At 41.4% G+C, this 22,652-nt stretch overlaps 1 protein-coding gene across 1 annotated transcript in view; it reads left to right on the plus strand.

Annotated features, from left to right (window-relative positions):
* The window catches only part of LOC149455745 (adhesion G protein-coupled receptor F5-like), a 100,407-nt gene extending 78,926 nt beyond the window's left edge, over window positions 1-21,481 (plus strand). The window contains exons 13-16 of the mRNA XM_089685849.1: window positions 5,195-5,236; window positions 9,368-9,433; window positions 15,723-15,804; window positions 18,259-21,481. Of these exons, the coding sequence (XP_089541975.1) occupies window positions 5,195-5,236; window positions 9,368-9,433; window positions 15,723-15,804; window positions 18,259-18,329 (261 nt within the window). The 3' untranslated portion in view covers window positions 18,330-21,481. The remainder of the gene's footprint in view (window positions 1-5,194; window positions 5,237-9,367; window positions 9,434-15,722; window positions 15,805-18,258) is intronic.
* Window positions 21,482-22,652: the final 1,171 nt, after the last annotated feature.

Consider the following 22,652-nt stretch of genomic DNA (forward strand, 5'->3'; position numbering starts at 1 on the left):
TTCAGTTCAAGGTGGATTCAGTGAACTTTACTGCAATTCAGGTGCTGAATCCAAACCTTATTGAAGTCAATGGGAGCCCAATGGTAAAAAAAACAGTTATGGACATTTTCTAGGCTACTAGGCAATTGATTTTCAACAAAATGGCATGCGGGGCTAGGCACTGCCCTCAGAAGCATTTAACAAAGCAAAACAAAATTAAAATTTCTGTTTCTGCATTTTTAATAATTCCTAAAGCAAAACGTTAAACATGTAAAATATTTCCTTAAATACTATGATAGGGGAATGCCTGTGAAATTGTGTGTTTGTACAATTTATACAACCTATGACAGCAAAACTGACATTTAGAAAAAAGGGCTGATTAATTTGCCAGCAAATGGCAGCTCCCTGTTGTTTATGGTTGCTTGTAAACACAACTAGAGATTCCCTTCATCTATACCAGACCCTTACTCATGTGGTTCTCCCTAAAATACATGGATTTAAAGGGGGAGCACAAGCAAAAAAATAACGGGGTCCCCCACCAAATGTTGATGAGAACAAAGGAATCTTTCCCACAATACTGGCCCTGGGATTGTGGGGGTTTGTTGCCAGTGCGTAATCAAAATCTGGAAGCCCCCTTTAAAAATAAGGGGAACCCCAGATACCAGTCCTCATATGTGAATTAGGAAAGGGCAAATAGTACCCTTACTCATTCACTAAAAAAAGGAAACACACTGAATCTTTTTGACAAAATCTTTAATAAAAAAGTTCCAAAAGGAACTCCATTGCCAATCACATCATCTAGTGATTCACAACTACCTCAACCATGTTTAATAATGCCCGACGCCTGTCAACAAAAAAAAATCCAGTTGATTGTTGAAGCAACTGCTCCTGCCACTGACTCTATGCCTAACCAGGGCACCACCGCTATAAGTAAACAAAGTAGAAGGGTCTCCCAGGTGACATCATTGACCAACTATGGCCATGTCCATGCTTGGTCAATGACATCACCTGGGAGACTTTAGTCATTGAGCACAAGTAAGTGCCGAGAGTGCATTGTGTCAGTGCTTGGTGGGATTTTTTTTCTTTTGCCAAGCTCCAGACATTCTTCATTGTAATTGACATATATTTACATTCTGGGACCTTTTTGGGGATTTTTTGCTTTTCTTTTAATTTAAGGGCTTTTTATATGACTGATCAAGGGTACTGCTGTATGTATCCCTTACTCCATCACATAGGGTAACTGGTATCCAGGGGTCCCCTTATTGTTAAAGGGGACTTCCAGGTCACAACTGGTAAAGTGGTCCCCTTATTGTTAAAGGGGACTTCCACAACTACTGGATGGGGGTTGTGGGGAAGAGGCCCTTGTCCTCATCATTATTGGGATAAGGTGCTTTTTGAGGGGTCCCTCCTTGCAAGCCCCCCCCACCTTATGTTGAGTAAACCCCAATTGACAGTTGAATGGGTCAGGTGGAGATAAAATGGAATAGTTAGAAAGCTGGCTTCCCAACAACCATCCTGAAGAGAAGTTGTCACATTTAGACCCTTTTCACGCGGGCATTCAATCTAGATTTTTCAGACATATCCAGACTGAACCACAATGTGAATCTATGGGTGGATGGATGTAAATGGATGGTCATGCTATCTGCTATATTCTTTCTATTCTATTCTTTTTTTCTATTCTATTTCTTTATTTTTCATTCTAATCCATTCTTTTATTTGTTATTCTATTCTTTTATTTTCTATTCTAGACTATTCTGTTTTATTCTATTCTATCCTATTTTATTCTATTCTATTCTTTTTGAAATTCAAATTTCAGAAGACAGCTATATTTTTTTTAGTTTATTATTTTCTATTCGAATTTCTAAATTAGAATTTCAGGAGATGGCTATATGTATTCTCTTCTAATCTATTTTATTTTCTTTCAATTCTTTCATTTTCTACTCTATTCTATTCTTTTCAATACAATTTTTTTCCATTCTATTATTTTCTATTCTGTTCTATCCTTTTCTAATATATTCCTAATTATTTTAATTTCTATTCTTTTCTTTTATTTTCTAATCTATTCTGTTTTATTTTATTCTATTCTTTTCTTTTCAAAATTTAAATTTTGGAAAATGGCTATATTCTTTTCATTGTATTCTATTCTATTGTAATCTATCATATTACTTTATTTTCTATTCTGTTCTTTTCTGTTTTGTTCTGTTTTATTCTATTTTATTCTTTTTGAAATTTGAATTTTGGAAGACAGCTATATTCTAACACTAATGCAGGCCATACATGGTTCGAATTCTGAACGATTTTCGTACGAAAATCGGACCTAAGAATAATCGGCCATTAGTTAGTGGGGCAATGGCATCGGCCGATTTTTGTGGTTCCTTCTCATTTCGTTTATTGGGCATGCTGGAAAATTCGTGAAAAATGACCGATTTTCAAAATCATTGGTTGCACCATCGTATTACAGAACGAACGACGTTTCAATTTTCAGACGAAAAATCGTTCAGAATTTGAACCATGTATGGCTTGCATAATACACACAGGGGTTGATTCACTAAAACCGGAGAGTGCAAAATCTAGTGCAGCTCTGCATAGAAACCAATCAGCTTCCAGGTTTATTTTGTCAACACATAACTGAACAAGCTGAAGTTAGAAGCTGATTGGCTGCCATGCACAGTTGCACCAGATTTTGTACTCTCCAGTTATAGTAAATCAACCCCGTAGTCTTTGAAGGAAGTCAGCAACATGTTTACAGTTTGAATTCGTTTGGAATTCGATTTAGCTTTCAAATTTGATTTGAATTTATTATTTTGAAATTAAATTTAGTTTCATTATTTCTGATTTTTTTAAATTCATGACTATGGTAATTGGAAATTCAGATACATACAAATCTCCAAATAACAGAAATTCAGTCCAAATTTTGATTCAGAACAAAATGAACTGCACATGTCTAATGTATGCTTATGTAACTCTGACCACCAATGTACCAAGGATTTCTACAATGGCCACTAATATACCAGGAACTTTTGCATACAACAAAGGCATCTACAATGATCACCAAAGTATTGGGGCCATTCCTAGCAGCCATAAATGTAATAGATGATATTATACACTGACCACTGACATTATAACATCTGACACAGTCACATTCACCCTAAATACAATGGGATGAAAGTGCATCAGATGAATGCAACTGTCAGGGTTCCGGGTATGACCAGAGGTGTGTGGACTGACACAGGAAACACAGACTTCAGGTATAGCGTGTAAAACAATATAATTTATTAAGGGCAACACAAACATAAACGCAGTGCAACAAACCAAACCCAAAACTAACACAAATACGTACAACAAGGTGCAACAAACCCAAACCTTAACTGATATATATATATATATATAAATATGGAGAACAACGTAGTCAGGCGGGCCGGGTCGGTAGCTAACGGGCAGACAAGGTACAAGGAGTAGGCAGAAGATTGGTCAGGAGTAGCCGAATTCGGTGCAGGCAGAGTTCAAGCAGAGTCAGGATCATGCAGGATCAGGCAGGATGCCGGTACAGGGGCTCATGGGAACAATACACCAAGGCCCTGACTGCAGGCCTGGCCATTCCTTAAATACACCTCCTGCAATCAGCCTCAGATGATGGCTTGATTGCAGGAGTGAGCTTCTGGCTGCCGAGAGCACCCGCTGGCCAGCCCTGGTACTGCAGCCCACAAGGCAGGTGAGTCCCACCACCATTGGCGAGTCCATTCCGGACAGCAACAGTCGGTGCAGCCATCCCACCTGCACAGTACATGCAAAGGATAGGTGCTGAAACTGTTTCACGTTTTTTTTTTACCACAAATTTAAGAAAAAGCATACTGAACAATGTTAGTCGCAAGCAACATAGCGATACCTCGCTCATCCAGGCAGAGAGTGACAAATGCAAACCTGCTGATGGCAAATTCTTACTGGCACCAGCATCGACAGTGTGACAGGGGCCCTAGGGTTTACATGTTCCTTAACTAAGCCATGCTCCCCCATCCCAGCTACATACTTAGGTTCTACAAGCAATATTTACATCTTACTGCCCTTCTTCCTGCTGTCCATGTCTGCACAGTAGCTTCCCACACACTGTTATGGGGTTTTCTCCCGAGGCAGCAATTGCTGCAACAACCCACTAAGGATGCAACTGGTGCGGGGAAGGATGTGTTACTTTAAGCACATGTAAACCCCAAGGCCCCATTCACACTTGCAAATGGGGCCATTACTGATTACACGTGGGAGATCCAGTGGGGGTTCCCTGCGCTTAGCTGCAGGCAGCAGCCCATTTGAAAACAATGGGAGGCTGATAGCTCCTGAAGCTAATCGCTGGCCGCTCATATGTAATCAGTCCAAGCAATTACTTGTGAGCGTCCACTAATACTAGTGTTCTAGAGTGGATGTTCACTAATCGCAGGGAACCAATACTTGGTCTCCCACATGTAGTCAGTAACGGCCCCATTAGCAAGTGTGAATGGGGCCTTAGGGTTTATATGTGCACTAACCCATCCTTCCCCACACCCTTTACTTCCTTAGTTGGTTGTTGCATCAATATATACACCGTATGTCCCTGGTTCTACTTCTTTCTGTCCATGTAATGGCCTCTTTCACATGTGTTCATGCAGCCCAAGGCTCCTAGTAAGAAGGTGGAGGGCAATAGGGTAAGTATGCTTTGTTTGAAAGTACACAGCTGCCCATATACCAGTAGAATTTAGTTTGAAAATATTTGGTTTTGAAACATTCGATTTTCTAAGGGTTAGTGGGGTCAAATCGATGTTCATTTTCAGCCATAGGGATGAGAAAATTCAAACAAACAAAAGTTTAGTTGTGAAGATGGTCTTTGCTTGGGAAAAATCGTAATGAAACCAGTTTATTACATCTGGGATTCCATTCATGTAGCAAGATTGGATGAAATCTGAAGGGCTTTCTAACAAAATGACCTAATGATGGCAAGAAAAAATGCTCTGAAGTACAATTAGATTTCTATATGAACAAAAATCTAAGCCTGTATGGCCAGTTTACTCTATAACAGTTTAACCCAATCCAAAGCAACCAAAGCCCCTTAAACTCCATTCTGCAGGTTAGCATTAAGCCATTTTGCTATCCAGCCAAGCTGCCTTCACTGTGTGTTACTTATGCTTGCAGTAATCATATACATAAATATAATAACCCAGAACTCTATCATATGCTTTTTTTAATCCAGGGTTTGTTCATTTTGATATCAACTGTGCTGCTGGACCAAAACGTGAGTAGCAACTTATTATCAGGAATGTGATATGACCTGCCATCAGCTTCAAGTGTAATTCTGACCTTAGAAGTCAAATGATTATCACTGGATCTAGACTGGAACAGACACCAATTACAGACACTCCCTCATCGACCCGCTTGGGGGGAAAACAAATCAGGTGTAGCGTCATATGTTGAAGAAAGACTCCTGTCCATCCAGTTTAACCCTTCACAGCTCAAAATAAGGCAAAACAGAGCCTTCTGGGTACCTGTTACCACATGGGGGGATCTTGACCCCAAAGGAGTCAAGCTAGATCAGTTGTCTGGATCAGAACACCCCCATATTAATCTAAGTATAGCTAAGGATACCATCACTTATAAGAACATTATCCTATTCTTGTTCATTTTGACATTATTCCCTCATATAATGTGTAATTCCATGGCTTTATCATTCTTAAAGAAAGCTTAACTTAACTGATGGCAAAATCATCTCTATTCCATACACAACTGATAATGTCCCCAACTCCCCCGTAATTTATTATGTATTTGCACAATAATAACTAGTAACTATTAAAACATGACTCAGAAGACCACAGCAGTTCAGATAGAGCAACAGCATCTCCCACATAGGAGAAGCTGATGTTTATGGAAAAAAGGGATACAGCTGGTGACATCAATGGGGTTATAGATTGAGTATGGATTGAGTTTCTCCACCCCTCATGACACTATTGGCCCAATAAGTAGCATATTTCCTTTTAAGATGTTGTATAAATAAAGTAGTGAAGTGCTTATTTAAACCCAAAAACAAACATTTAAAGTTGAATTCCATCCTTCCCTGTCTTGAACTGTTGTGGAGGCTCCTCTCCTGTACTGAAATTAGTTACTCTGATTTCACTGCACACTGGGATCCTCTCATAGTTTGCATTAAAAGCTGCAGAAAATAAGATAGTCCACCTCATTTCCTGGATAGAGTCCACCTCATTTCCTCATTTCCTGGATAGAGTCCACCTCATTTCCTCATTTCCTGGATGGAAGAAACGCAGCATCATCTAGCTCTTTCTTCCCCAGTCTGACTTTCCAGCCCCTTTTAATCACTGGATTTCATGGAGGCTCAGAATCATATGAGGGCATTACCCAAGATGGTCTGCATGCAAATACAGTCTGCTTAAAGTGGACCTTCACCCTAAAATAACTTAATTTTGCCCTGCCTCTTCCCCCTCCCTCTCTCACATTCGGCTATTGATTGTATTTTTTTATTTATTTTTTAAGATAAATCAAAGTAGCGCTTCTGCATTTCTCTCCTAGGCGAGAACGATATTTATGCCTCCTTCACCCCCAGATTCTACATGTGTGCAGATGTGTCACAGGGCTTCAGGTCCCTACTGAGCTCTGCAGCACGCCTGCGCACATCCCTGCAGCTTTCCCTGCTCATGAGAAAACACAGCTGTTATCGCCATGTGCAGATCTGCTAAAGCCGTTGGCCAGGACCCAAAGGCTGGACAGGGCCCTTGGGCATATTTCTGCCTGCACCATAATAATTAAAGCCAAATGATAGAGGACTGACGCTCCTCTTTAAGAACACCTACTCCTCCAGACTGACAGCTACCTATTAAAGCATTCAGAGTCAGCCCACTTAAACTGAGGCTCTTAAAGTTGAACTAAACTGTATCTGAGCATCACAAACTGAAAACAAATTTTCAATTCACTTTTAATATTCATAGCAAGCTCACCCATCCATCCATGTTTCCATGCTTTATTTTGTTGAGAAATCCCTTTGAAACCCCCCCCCCCCAGTATTTCTAGCTGCAACCATCTAGGGTAAGGGCTGACGATCAGCCCCCACCCTGTCTGCCTTTAAGTGATCTTTGAAAACGTACCTCTTTTAGGGAAAGCTACCCCACCTCCACCTAAGAACCGTACTTGAATCACCTCCACCAGATCATCCCCCGCAGCTATCATCTTTTGTATCATCTCCCCCTTCCTTTATATTGTAAGCTCCATGAGCAGGGCCCTCCTATTCCTTCTGTACTGAAATGTATTGTAATTGTATTGTCTCCCTTATATTGTAAAGCGCTGCGCTAACTGTTGGCGCTATATAAATCGTGTATAATAATAATAATGATTCATGTAACATTTACTTCCTGGAATCCATCTGCATGCAGGCAGGAGGGTGATAAAAACTCTCATCCCCCATGGGAGGGCCATGAAGACATCCCCCATGGGATGTTAGACATAATTTTGACCTAGGCTAGAAACCAGCAACTGAAGAAATTGGAAAGTTAAAACGAGTAAATAAAATATACCTTCCTATCTCTTTACTAATACTAGCAGCATAAGGATTTCAAATAGTTAACATTGATTTAGAGAGCTTAGTTCCACTTTAAGAAAAGTAAATGGTGCTGTAATGTATTCAGGAGGCTATCTACAGAACTTTGTGCCTTAGGGTACTTGCCAAACGTGGAACTAAATTATGCAATATATATAACTATAAGTCTGTCTGTCCTATCAGTTTTCTTTTTGTCCCCCTGCAAAAATCCCCAAATACCTGTTGATTCTGCCTGTGAAGCCAAACTAATCTGGCTTCCTGTGATGAGGTGGCAACAATGCTGCACTGCTCCTGAATTCAGAGCAGAGTTGTCACTCTCATGTAGGTTGTGCCTGCTAGCATTACAGTGGGAAGGGCAGATGTTTAATGAGGCATGGCTATCAGCATTGCCACCTCTGATTCCAAAGCCTGTAGCCTGTCAATCAGGACACAGTCCTACTTAGAGATTAGGCAGATGCAGATTAGGCCTTCATCCGGTCCTTCTTACCGACTTCCGGAAGGTTCTATGGTCCTCCAAAGTCAGAAGGAGGCGATAGAGCCACAACCCGTTGAGTTATCCAACTGACCTACAATAACCCAACCTTAATCACATGACTCACACAACTACCATGAGTCATCCATAAAGATTTTGCCTAAAACTTACTACACTATTCTAGTAGCGCACTTCATTTATGAGACTTGTGTGTCACATAGTAGCTGGATTTGGTATTTGTTTAGATTGTTGTACAGGAGCCTTTAATACTTTAACTTTATTTTTGAAAAGAGCCATATTGCCTACCAGGCTAGACTTCAGGGCCCATTCACACCACAATTTCTGTGTTCTGGATGTGTTTCTGCATGAGTGTTTTTCATGTGTTCCGTTGCATTTTTTTCCCATTTTTTCATCTCAGTTAAGGACATATGCTTTCTGGTGCATTTTTGTTGCATTCTGTGTGTTCCAGTGCGATTTTGATGCATTTTGCCACTTTGTGATGTAGCATGTTCTACTTTTGTTGACTGCACTGGTGTGAACTAGGGTCATTGGAATCCATGATAAACACTGTTCATGCATTTTTTATGTAGAATAAAGGACTAGCCCACGCACATGTCCTTCTCTATTTATCTCATTGCATAGAGGATGATGGGATTAGTAGTTTACCTAGAAAGATCAGATTATTTTACTTTCTGTCCAGCTTGCAGGAAGTGATAAGGACATGGCATTTCTGGCAAGATCAACATGCAATTGTTGTACTTGCTGAAAAAGTTCTTACCCTGAAAAAATAACACTAATGCAGACACCACATCTAAAGGCTGGTAAACTGCAATATAGTATTACATTTTTATTTTGGGGTTTCAATGCACTTTTAAGAGGAGCTCCAGTCTTTAAAAAAATAAAAGTCAGCAGCTACAAATACTGTAGCTGGTGACTTTTAATAAAAAGATGCTTACCAGCCCAGGGATCCAGCATTGTCTTCACCCAGGCCAGTTCTTCGCTGGTTTTTGGGTCCCTGGCACTGCCATGTTGATTGTGGAAGGCCAGCTGTGACTGCCTGCGGCTTCACAACTGGCTAACCACTGCGCATGTGTGAGCCATGCTGCGCTTTCTAAATGGACCTGCAGGCTCCTAGGCATGTGAGGTGTTGCAGGCAGGGAAGGGGTCCGAACCCTCCGTTTTCAAGGGAAGTTCCGCTGTAAGTCCAGTTGCAGCAATATCCAGCGATATGTGCATTGTTGCAGATTTGTCTAACATTCTATGTAGCTCCTTCACTGAACAGATCATTTATGAATCAGGTTAAATTTTACTTCTCTGGATCTACGGTAATCTTTCTCTACATTTGTTCATAGGTGCGGAAGGCAGTAAGAAGCAGCATAACTTCCACCTACTTCAGAACACTCAGGTCCAGAGGGCAGGTAAGTGTACCACATGATACACATTGGGACTGAACAAGAAAGTATAACTGAAGGCAAGACTTTTTTTTAGTTTTGGATACAGTGAAGATGGATTAGAACCCCTGTCAGTGTTTTATTTCTGTCTCTGTCCCTATTAGGAAGAGTCACTCTCTCTGTTTGTCCTGTTTACCATTATCACAGGAGTGAAAGAGATTCTTAGATTTTGAGTGGTAACCAGAACAGGTATGAAGGGTAACTCTTTCAATGGGGAAAGATTGGACGAATTTCCTCACACTTTCTGGTATGGCTTTGGAACAGGAAGTGAAGGGAAATCTTCCTAATGAGACACAGATCACAAACAAAAACTGAACGCGGTTATAACCCTTACTCTATCCAAAATTAAAAAAGTGGGCCTTTAATTCTAATTTAAAGTGACCCTGTTAGACATTTTAAAGCCACTGAACTGTCAGTTTAAATCAGCTAACAACATTCTGGATGCATTAAATCAAAAGGAATACATTTTTTTTACAGTTTGTTTTCTTAACCACTTACCCAGAGGATTTACCCTCCTTCCTGACCAGGCCATTTTTGCGATATGGCGCTGCGTTACTTTAACTGACAACTATCCATGCTGACAGTAGAGAGATCTGTGTTGTTTACAAACAGATCTCTCACCTCCTAGTCATACTGACGATCACCTGGTGATTGACATCCCCAGCAGCCAATAGCAGCGCGGGTAGGGCACGCATTGCAAATCATGTATATATATGTGATTTTACACGGCCATGCCACCCTGTAGTAGTACTTCTGCTATAGGGCAGACGGCAACTGGTTAAAAATTAGCTACAGCCTGAGTAAAAAAGCACTTTCCCTGCCAGCATGTTGCAGAATGGGAACTTTTGCCCTTTGTGCAAGCAGTCGTCTCTCTGCAGAGGTCTACTATGCCCCCAGATGAGTCAGAGTTAGAGCTCTCCATTCTCCAGTGAGCATAAGCTTTGCTGATTACATAACTCTAGATCTGGTTCATCAAGAGGAATGTCAGACCTCTGCATTGAGACCACTCCTTCCCCAGAAAGGGCAAGGGTCCTACACTGCAGAGGCTGGCAGGGGACAGGCTTTTTTGCTCTGGCTGTGGCTGCTTTATGTTGAAGACTCTATCTAGTTATGTGTGTTTTAAACACACGCATTTTGGAATTACCCTTTTTTATTATTATTATTATTATTTTTAGATTTATTTAATTTTGTAGATTTGTTTTCATTTCATTATATATTTCATTTCATTATATGGATTGTTCCACAACAAAATGACCACCAGTATGTTTTTTCCTATTGACAATAAATATTTTTTGATGCCGGTGAGATAGTCATACAATCTAACAATTAGCTGAGGCATTATTGAGGTTACAGTTTTCTATGCAATTTTAAAAGCTGTCTGGACCATCCAACATATAGTAATAGTGTTAGGAATGGACTGGCCAACAATGGTGGGACTCACCTGCCTTTTGATCTGCAGTACCAGGGCTGGCCAGCGGGTGCTCCCAGCAATCAGAGACTCAACCTTTCAGCCAGCTAACACCTGGAACTGATGATGCTGGGGTATTTAAGGGATGGCCAGACTTGCAGACTCTGCCTTGGTGTTGTGTTTGTCCTGGGCCCTGTATCTGTCCTGCATCCTGTTTCTGTTCCTTTGCTGACTTCTCCTGCTCTGATCCTGGCTTGTGACCCTGACCATTCCTCTGTCTGACCCTCTGTACTATGCTGCTTGCTACCTGCTGAACCTGGCCTGTGACCCCGACTATTCTCCGCTTGCTCCCCCTGTACCTACCTGCCCAATTGATATTGACCCGGCCTGCCTGACGACGCTTGCTTGTATATACTGTTATCTGTGGGTGGTTTGGTTTGGTTTGTTTGCACTGTATTATGTTTTAGTATTGCACTGCGTTTATGTTTGTACTGTTAGTGTTAATAAATTATATTGTTTATAACATATCTGAGGTCTGCGTTTCCCTGCTTCAGTCACACACCTCTGGTCATACCTGGGAGCTCTGACAAATAGGTACATAAGAAAATGGCTTTCCCAGATTCTCTATTCAGCTTTATAAAGATGGCGCCTGACAGGAAGTGGTGTTTGTCACTGGGACTAGGCTACATATTTATGGCCACCACTGAGATACACTAGAGGCCCCTGATAATGCACATTTGTGAGAAACGCGTTGGGTGCAATCTAAAACGAGACATCACATCCCCACCACAATGGTACCCGGAGTGGTGTTGAGAGATGTAAGTTCAAGTGGCTCTTCTTATGTTTGAATGTTGTTGATTTTATGTGATTTCACTGTGCTATTTGTCAGTTTTTAAAAAATACAGCACTATATGGCATTTTATCCTTGTTGCCTTGTGGTGGAGTTTAACTGTGAGAGCCGAACAGTGCTCCCTATGGAGGATTTGTTGTAGTAGAAGAGCCAACTCTGTGGTGGAGTAAATTGATGCCTGCATTTCATTTGTTTTGATATGTTGTCTGCTGCATATTCTAAAAGCAGCACATATTAGCAGTGTGCTGGTGGAGTTTTAAACACAAATCTCATCACACAGTGTCACTTATTCACAGGTGTTTATTTTGTCTATGAGTATTAAGGATTACTACACTATATAGGGTTACATTGACACAAGCCATAGCATACTAAGGAGGAACAAATGGAGCAGTTCCCTGGAAGCCACAAGAACTGATGGATGGCCTTGTGATGATTGTCTGATGCTGTCATGCTGCATATTTTATCGGGGCAGCATATATTTGTGGTGAATTGGCAATTCTTCTGATTTTTATTGGTGGAGACTGGGAACATCAATCTATACCCACCAGATAGTGGTACTGTGTATGGAGTATGATGACACGGAGGAGCTAATCTAGTTGAACTGTCATTCACTCAATAATTAATTTGACTTTATAGCACTGCAATTTTTATTTACAATTAATAATTTGGCTTACATCACTGATTTGAAAAACTCATATTTTTTATTGACAGAATATTATTATTGTTATACGGGGTTTATATAGCAACAACAGTTTGCTCAGCGCTGTACAATATAAAGGGAGACAATACAGCAACAATACAGTTCAATACAAGAGGGTTAGGAGGGCCCTGCTCCTTGGAGCTTACAATCTAAGAGAATATGGTCTAACACAGCCTTTCTCAACCAGGGTGCCTTCAGGCTTCTTCAGGGGTGCCTTGGCAAAATGCCCAAAAATTGTATACAAGCCAGCAGGTGAACCAATCCTGCCTTTTAGTACACAAAGCCACAGGTTTTCATTGTGCACTTTTATGACCTTCTAGCTGCCAGCATCCTAACAACCAATGACATCATCAGTTGATGAGGAGGATGTCGGGTGCATCCACATCATCCTTGTTTGGCCCTTCCCTGCCCCTCTCCGTCAGCACTGGGGTCACATTAGCAGAATGAGGGAGAGAAAATGAGAGAGACACATTGGAATACTAGTCAGTACAAGTGTGCAAAGGTGTATTTACTTTGGAAGAATAAATCACCTCTAACGTTGGGTGTACTGGATGTGTGTAGAATAGGTTTTTAGATTTTAGATTGAGGTGCCTTGAGATTATCCTTAATTTTAAAGGGTGCCCTGACTGAAAAAAGGTTGATTAACACTGGTCTAACGTGGTAATCTTGTAGACTCTGCCTAAATTATCAGGAAAAGGCTAGAAAAGAATCTATGTCAGCTTTTTACTGCTTTTTGTGCCTTTGTTGAAGCTTCTCCATCACTTCCTGCCTGTTAAGACCATTGTTACTGCACAGTTATGGCAAAGATGAGTGGGTGTCTTGGAAGTGAAGAGTTCCTGCACTTCTTCATTGAGAAAAAAAAGCCCCGAGTAGAACTATAGGCAAAACCTTTTTCTTTTATTTTGGATAGAGTACGGGAGATTTTTTTTTTGTCATCTGTTTCCCATTGTGATTTCCTTTCACTTCATGTCCTATAGCCAAACAGGAAGTGAGAGGATATCTCTGCAAATTAAGGGAATTCCTTGGGGACCCCCAGGTCCCCAGAACCCATGTCCCCATTGGACGATTTCCCTTCCATTACTTTTCTGAGGCCAGCCCAAAATTTGGAATTTTCTTTCATTTCATTTTCAATGATTATGATAAACAGGACAAAAAGGGAGGCCCGAAGTGAAATAAGCATGCAAAACAGACAAAGGGCTGGCATGATAGGGGTTAAAGGGGCTTGAGTCTGGGCTGTGGAATATCTGCAGTTGAAACTAAACAGGCGGTAAAGATCGTGTGATTGGATCAAGGTCGGGGAGAGGTGGAAGAGGTTGGATGGTAGCTGTCATGGGCAGGTCTTCAGTCGGAGGTCAGCTGAGTTTGGTAAAAATTCCCACTCTCCCGCCCTGTTTTCAGTTGGTTTTGTTTTGTTTCAGTTAGGATGTTTGGTCCTTGTAGTTCGTTTGTCATGCGGCTGGTGGGGTGAAAGGTCCTTTTAGGTTAGTATGGGCACAAATGTACAGTGTAGGGACCCGTCTGAGGTACAAATCCAAGTTGTTGAGATGGGTATCTGTGAGTTGTCTCTGAGTCGGTGTTTTTGCGGCTGAAGGCCTGAGTAAATGATATGCATGTACTTTCCTTCTTTTGATGCCTAATAGGACCTTGGGGCTCCATTGTTATACACTTTGGTATTAAGTTACTGTAATAATCTATGTTTCATCTGTTATTTATATTTTGGTTAGTAAAAGACTGCTATGGCCATTTAACTCCAATTTGTTCTGATGTGGTTATTCTATAGAAGATGAGTGGGGCTATGGTCAGAGCAGCATAAAGACAAGCCATATTTTATACCCTAGTCAAGGGAGGGTGACTTTCCCTAATGGGGACACAGGCAGCAATAAACACCTGACAGGTGTTCTAATCCTTCTCCACTCTGTCAAAAACTAACAAAAATGAATTTTAGTTATACTTTAACACTGGACACAAAAAGTGTAATTGAATGCTGATGTAACACAAATATGTGGCCTCACAGAACTGGGCTTTTTTCCATGGGGCCACATATTTACGTACCTGTCTTTGTGCTGGGAGCGTACCACACAACGCGCTCCCAGCACAAAGACCAGGGTGTCACTGAGAGCCCCGGGTCCCGTTCTAACCATTGGGACCCGGGACTCCCGATTCCATAATTGCTGTGATAGCCTCTAATTGGCTATCACAGTGATCAGTCACTGTACAGCCTGGCCCCCTTGGTTTTTTTTCTCTATAAATGGAGGGGAGAGAGATATTGTATATCTCTAACAGGAAAGAAAGGAAAGAAAGAAAGAGAATACCTTGATCAAGGTTTGATCTAGTATCTAGTTCAGTGCCAGGGTACGTGTTTGGGTCAAGGTCAGGGTCAAAGGTCAGGATTTTTTAAAAATTTGTATTAATGTCAGTGTGTTTTAGGTAAAAAAAAAACCCAAAAAAACAAAATGTGCACTATTGTTTCTGGGCTGTACTACGGGTACAAACAACAAATAACATACACATATATGGTATCGCTGCCATTGTCAAGAGCTGGAAAATTTATTTTGGGTTGTTCTTTGGTGGTAGGTTATGGTAGTAACAAGAAACACACAGCTAAATTAAAAAAATTGGGTTTTTTTTTAACTATTCTGGGCTAGTTTTCCTTTGAAAATAAAAAAAAAATCAGGAGATATCCATTACCATTTACCACCAAATGAAATTCAATTTGTCCTAAAAAAAACAAGGTATAATTCACCTAGATGTACAAAGTAGTTGTGATAATATGTACGGTATTACTAACACATTTCAACGTTGCTAAATTGTGCTCAGGCATTAAGATTTGTTTTACCCTTAGGCGTGAAGGGGTTAAATATGCTCCTCAATAACCCCTAATAATTTAAATGCATTCTGTGTGTACCAAATGTCTTGGCAAACTCAGTTATTATTTTGTAATTGTGCTGGTGACATTATCACCATGCTGCACAAAGCCTGTACAAAGAGCAGAGGGTGGGGACCCCTACAGGCTGCCTGCAGAAAACCACAGGAAGGGTGGAGACAGGACCAGTCACCCTGCTTCAGGAGAGAGGGCAGCAGTGACCCGTCTTTTTTTACAGGAAGGTGCTGCACAGAGATAAAGTTTCAATCTAGAAAAAATGCACAAAGTACACCTAGGTTCAAAGGATATTCATGACCCCTGTATTTAGACAATAATTGTTTATCCCAGAGTTCAGCTTTAAGTCTTCAGAATTTTTATTTAGATTTTTAATAAACTGTTTAGTATGTTACAAAGTGGTTTGTTTTACCTTAGCAGACAACATCTACAGATTCATCAGGAACATTAAAGCCAAAGAAAAGGAAGAACCCCTTCAGGAAAGGATTTTTTGGCAAAAGAGGTGTGTATGTACAGATTTACAGCCAAATTTCAGCTTATTGCATATTTTCTGACAGTGACAAGGTTGCCAAACATCTGTTAATTTCCTGCTTTTATAAAATGTCCGTTCTTCAACTTCCTTTTAAAGTAGCACTGGCTGCACTTCTCCTATGGATCACAGAAGCGCAATTCATTCTGCTGCACTCCTGTGATCCATTTTCAGTCAACAGCATGCTAAAGCTGCGACACTGGGAGACCAAGCCAGCCGATCCCTCTCCTCCCTAGCCTGGCTCTCCAGTGTGCGTTGGAGGGGCACAGCAGACAGTGGTGACTGACAGTCACTGCTCTCTGCTCAGAGTGGCAGGAAGAACTGAGTGATCAGCTGTGTTTGATTGCTAAGTTCTCAGCCTTAGAGCTGGCAAGGGAGAGATGCAGCATTGGATCAATGCTGCATCCACCCTGGTATGAGTATAATTTAAAAAAAAAAATGTCTCTTTTTAATTCTTAACTTTGCCTCCGTGTCCTTTGGTCTCTGACCTTTCCCCTCCTAAGAATAAAAAAAAAAAAGTCTGCATCATGCTGTATACCATTACACTAATCTGCTGGAAAAAAAATCCTTCCCCCAATATCTCATGAGATCTCATTAGACCTAGACCTTGGAGGAAAGGGGCACAAACATCATCTTTGGTCTGACAAAGAATTCAGCTGCGGATGGTGTCTTTTTTTAAATGGCGGCATTGGTTTTCAAAGAAGGGAAAAGATTTGGGAAACCAAGCAGGAAGGAGGCAGGTAAGGGCTGCTGACTTTGATATTTTTAATTAGTACACATCTGTCTTGCTTGGAGGTTTGCCAAACCTCCATTGGCAACGGTGAGTGAAACATTAAGCAGTGGTATTACTACCGCTGCTAAATGTGACAACTTCCCCTCATGCTGTTCAACCTCTTGGCGCCGGCGCCTCACGGTCTTTTAAGAGTTTCAGAAGCTGGGAGGCGGGGCGGGGTTTTAGGGTCATGTGACCGCCGTGGTTCGCCGTCACAGCGGTCACATGATCGGAAAAGGTCCCGAACGAAAGGGGAGATCGGAACCTTTCCGGGAGTATCTGACATATGTGCTGGGAATGTGCAGGGCGCGCACTATGTGGACGCTCAGCGTCAAGGCCCAGCCGCATGCGATTGGCGTCAAGGGGTTAAGAACCTGGCAGCCACAACAATCATAACTTATCCCTATGTGTTCATTCAGCTGTCAGCCACATGCCCATGTTGATGAGGACAAGGGCTTCTTCCCTACAACCCTGACTTGGTGATTGTGGTGGTCTGCAGGTGGTGGGAGCTTATTGGAATCTGAAAGCCGTCTTGTAAAGCTACCCCTGTAGGAGCCGCTGGTTAGGATGGGCCTTCTGTTCTTTGCCATGACCTCTTTAAGAACTTCAGTTCTTTTATGTTGTTCTTCTGGCTATTATTGGGGCCCTTAAACAACCTGACCTCTGGAAAGTTTTACCTCTTTCATGATAAGGGCATTTCTTGCTATTCAGCAATGCTCTACTTTAACTGGTAATTGAGCGGTCATGCAACACTGTACCCAAATTAAATTTATATAATTTTAACACAAATAGATTCCTCGGTGGGAAATAGAGGGTGAGAGGATGCTCTGGTCTCCCTGCTGAGCAAATGCGGTCACTGCGGTCTGTGTTGCGCTGCCTTGGGGGTCTCCGCTGGTCTGGCCTCTCAGCAGTCTGGTCAATATGCAGCATACATGCTGACATTGGTTCCCTCACCACCAAGAGGAAGAACCTAGCTAGACAGTCTCAGAAAAACAGCTCCACTGCTCCTCCTTGCCCCAGTCTATTATGGTAATTATAGTGCAAAGGGTCCATAAGCTCCACAATATGGCTTACTTCCTGGACTTCAAATCCCATGATCCTCAGCATTCTGCTTAGGAATCCTTAGGCTTATTTGGCTATAATTCTCACTCTGCTGACTGGAGGGGATAGTAGAACACAACATTCTGAACAACAGCGGAAAATGAAAGTAAATTGATTCTGGTCAGCACCTGGCTACACAACAATAAGGAGGCCTCCAGATGTGAATAAGTAAGGCGTACCTAGAACCCCTTTCCATTGACACAAAAAAAGTGAAAGGTGATTAAACACACTTACATAGCTTTGACAAGCCCTTAGAAATAATTTTTAAAAAAAGCAAAAAGGTCCCTCAATGTACATCAGTTGTCAATTACATCATCCAGCAATGCAGATCTACATCAAACACAATGAACAATGCCTACCAACTCGAGGGATGTCACTGACCAAATATGGTCATGTCCATATTTAGTTCATGACGTCATCCAAGTGACGCTGTCCTTTAATTTCAATCAATACGTGGCCCAGAACACTTAGAAGACCAGCCATTTTGCCTTGTGACAGGTTATCTTTGACTGCATATTGTTAGCTCTAACATTTGAATATTTGTTTTGTTTCAGCTGTCTATTATCTGTACTCGACTCATGATTCAAGTGAAACATCTGGAAATTCATACTCAGTGCTCACATAAAAGATAACGGCTCGATAGTGTGATGAACTTGGGATGTGTCCCATTGTTGTACTAATAAGTAAAAATAAGCAATAGCCAGGGGTCTGGTTATTAAAATATTCACACAGGATTCATGTAGCTTTCACACATTTTCATCCAAGATTAAAATAGAAAAATGTGTGAATCTTGGGTGAAAACAAATAGAACCATTGTCTCTCCAGATGGCCATGTTGTGTTGTACGCTGATATACGTGACTTTCATATATATACAATAATTAGTGTATTTTAGTGTGCTCCGGGTGGAATGCAAATAGGAGGCCAAAGTCTGAAACATTTTATTGTAAGCTGTAATATTTCTCTACTTTAAAGTAATCTTCAAACACATATTTTGAGCTATTGCATACACAAAGTGTAATTTTTGTTACCTCAAATCATACACTAATACAATTACTCATATCCCACCAATGTGTAGAGATACAAAATAGCACAAAAAATGTAAGCAGCATGACCCAACATTTGTGATACAACGAACAAATTGATAAGCATAACACTCAAAGAAAAGCTAAGCAAAACGAGGTAGTTAATAGTGATATATAAAATCCATAGATGCTGGATAAGTAACAAATTTGCCTCACAAGGTAAAACAGAGCCAGGAACATACCATAATTATGGGGTGTACTATGCAAGCCACTGGCCAAAATGGTTTTCATATTTCATGGTTTTATGGCAAGGGGTTAGGAAAAGGTTTATTTCATTTAAGTTGTTATTTCCATGTTTGATGGATGCTAAAGAGTAAAACTACCTCTACTTGGGGGACGGGGTAGGGGACAGAGGTAGGCGGGTGGTGGTAGACCCTCTTTCATGTTCCCCACTACCTCATTGGGTGCCAAGTCTGGGTCACATAAGAGGAATACCACTGGTGTGGGTTCTTCTGGGCAACACTAGGCACCGGTAACAGGATCACTCCACTTCCCACATACTGAATGAGGTACATTTACTCTCGTGCTGTTTTCATCAATGCCGTAGGAGAATGCTGAGATTGCCATCAGGAAATGCTCAACCTTAAGGCGGACCTCCACTCTTAGAGATAAACATACACCATGTACACTTGCACAACAACTGTTCTCCAGTTAACTCTGAGGTCCCCATGTAATGAGAAAATAAAGCATGGAGACATGGATGGATGGGTGAGTTTGTTTTGAATATTAAAAATTAATTAAGTAGCATTCTTGGTTTGTAGTGTTCAGATGCAGTGCAGTTCCACTTTAGGACCAGGCAGAAGGCAAAGTTTCAACACTTTACCGTTTAAAATGCAGACCGGTCCATAGTCCAAGGATCACACAGAACCATCATTTTCCTAGTCCATAAGCCCTAATTCTAACTCAGGCTTAAGTTTGGCCCAGCATATATGCAAAGGTAGAGTCCACGTGTATTCAGATCCAACAGTGGCATTCTCCAGTGGCTGTGTTCTTTGGGGCAAAGGTGGATGGCTCTCACATGTTTTGAGTTTTTTAGGTGGCCATACCCTCCATGAAACACAAATGATGGACCAGCCTCAAGGCTCTCGAACTCCTCTAGGGGAACTTTGGGGAAGCTCCTTCTTTTTCCAGGGCCTCTCTGGCTCTAGACCACTGTCCCTTTTTATAGCCACAGGAGCAGTTGGACCCAAAGATCTCACCAAACAAAATACCTAGGGAATAAGTTAACCCCAGTCCTTCTGTTCGGGGGCAGCTCCTAACTAGTTAGTTCTAACCCACTTAAATAACCACAGCTTGTTATATCTCTTAGAGACTGTATTGGTGAGTCAGAATGGTGTTTTTCATAGTTAATGAGTTTATGGAGAGGGAGGTGGGATCAGTGTTGTTTAGTACAGGTTGAGGTGATCCAAAGCTGATACCTCCATGTTTGGTAGATGCTAAAGAGTAAAACTACCCAGCAGTTCGTTATAGCTCTCAGGCACTGTAGTGTTGGGTCAAAATGGTGTTTTCCATATACCCAAATCAATAGAGAGGGGGTGAGACTGGAGTTGTTTCATACAGGTTAAGGTGCTCTAAAGCTGATATCTCCATGTTTGGTAAATGCTAAATAGTAAAATTACCCAACAATTTGTTATATCTCTCTGGTGGGATCAGAGCTATTTCATACTGGCTGAGGTGATCCAAAACTTATACTTCTATGTTTGTTAAATGTGTAAAACTACCCCAAAGTTTGTTGTATCTCTCAGGGGCTAAACTGATGGACCAGAATTGTGTTTTTCTTAGTTCACAATTTTTGGAGAGGGTGGGTAGGATTGGAGTTGTTTCATGCAGGTGAAGGTAATCCAAAGCTGATATGTCCATGTTTGGTATTTATATCTCTTGGGGACTGTAGTGTTGGGTTATCTACATTTGAGTCCCCTGTTCTGCTCACCTGTTGTGGTCACTATGAGGGGTTCCTACTCCTTCTGTTAGATTTTTTCTATTTACTTTATATTTAAGAGAACCTAATATGATGAGCTGGTGGGTGGGAACACCCAAATCTCTCAGGTAAACAGGAAAAGTCAGGAATTATGGCATGTGCAGTATAAACTGTATGTAGCTGCTGCTACATACAGCATACCACACTGTGTTCCAGGTGCAAGCCGAGACTTCCAGTCCCATAACTAGAACACAGTAGAGTCTATCACAGAGGTGCTCAGCCATTAGCCAGAGTAAGTGATGTATTATATTAATGAATACAAAGCTTCCTCTGATTGGCTGAGTCAGAGGTTGTGACATCATCAGCCCACCTCTCTGACTCAGCCTAGATGCAGTTTATATCGCACATCCAGCAGCCTCACTCAAGTGAGTGAGGGACATAGTTCATTTGGGCCAAGCTGGCCCAAACGAACTATGTAAAGTATATCAAAAGGTGGAGATTAGCTTGAAAAGAAGCCGGAAGCTGCTCCTATGTATAAAGTATCACTTTTGGGTTTACTACCCTTTTAAGCAGTTGTCTTTTAACACTTTTACTGCCAGGTCCATATAGTGTAAAGACCTACATCACCGCTTCCAGCTAGCCAGGTCCATACACTGTACAGACCTGGCATTCCTCCTTCTGCTGTAAGCTCATGGTCCCTTTAGTGACCATGAACTTATAGCAGAACTGTTCAGCAGACTCTGTTCACCAAACTGATAGTAAAATATTAGCTGACAAGCCACTGATCAGACCATTTCAACTAAAATGTGACACCCCCCCCCCCCCATCCCCTGCCACTGCCACCATGTCTCTATCCTGTGTCTCCTGCCTCTCCACCCACCTTTGTTGACACCTGAAATGTCCCCACTGTACTGTCCCTTTTCCCTGCCACTTCACTCCCACAGCACTGATTTCTCCCCCCAGCACCAATCCCCCCCCCCCCCAATGCAACCCTGATCCCCAGTGGCTACCCTGCAGCTGCCAGTTTCCCACTTCTGCCCTCCCTCCAGCTTTGAGGGGCAGCAATGGAGGGATTTACCTGTCCAAACAGATCCCTCCAGCTGCTCCAAGCCCCCTTGTTCTGGCATCCCCCTCACTGATCACTCGGCACCCCCTTCCTGCAGCTGCTGACTGGCTTTCCATCCTCCCCCTCCCACAAGCTGCAGCTGCTGCTGTAGTGGGAGATCGCTGTCAGTATGGAGAGCAGAGGGGTTGGAAAACATGTGTTTACCAGCCCCCTTCCTTTCCTGAATTATGAGTGATTATTACTGACTAAACAGTGTTTACTATGCTTCAGTTGGTGGAGGAAGCATAGTAAACTGTTTTTGTATGCTTCCGTTTGTGAATGAATAGGTGTCTCTGTACAGAGACTTCTATTCATTCATCTATTAACTCAATACAAGTTAAGCTTATTTAATAGGAATTTCGTAAAGGTTGCTGTGTTTGTATCTGTTAATAATAATTTTAGTATATTTGTAGCAAATATATTATTTTGATAAACATTTGCACAAATATCACAGGGCCTTAAAAATCAGTAACATATTGTTTTTATTCTACTGGTCATGTGCTTTCAGAAATATGGTTTGGGTGTCTTTTAAAACTCTGAAAACTGTAAATGAAAAGTTAAAACCTCTGGATTTTTAGAGAAATTTGGTTACTTACAGTTTTGTGTACCTTCCATTTTCACCATTTCACAAAAAGGTGCAATTTAGAATGTACAAATATTTATTAAGTCAATATACTGTAGGTTTAGCTTTCATATTTAGTAGGAATCTAGCAGGAATTGTATAAAATTTGCTGTGTTTGTATCTGCTAATACTGATTTTAGTGTATTTATAGTTAAAATTTTGGTTTGATAAATATTTGTGCAGATATCATGTGACCATAAAAATCAGTAGCACCTTCTTT

Source organism: Staurois parvus, unplaced genomic scaffold, assembly GCF_062004578.1.
Source record: "Staurois parvus isolate SC_StPar_1 unplaced genomic scaffold, SC_StPar_1.0 ptg000388l, whole genome shotgun sequence".
Taxonomy (NCBI): domain Eukaryota; kingdom Metazoa; phylum Chordata; class Amphibia; order Anura; family Ranidae; genus Staurois; species Staurois parvus.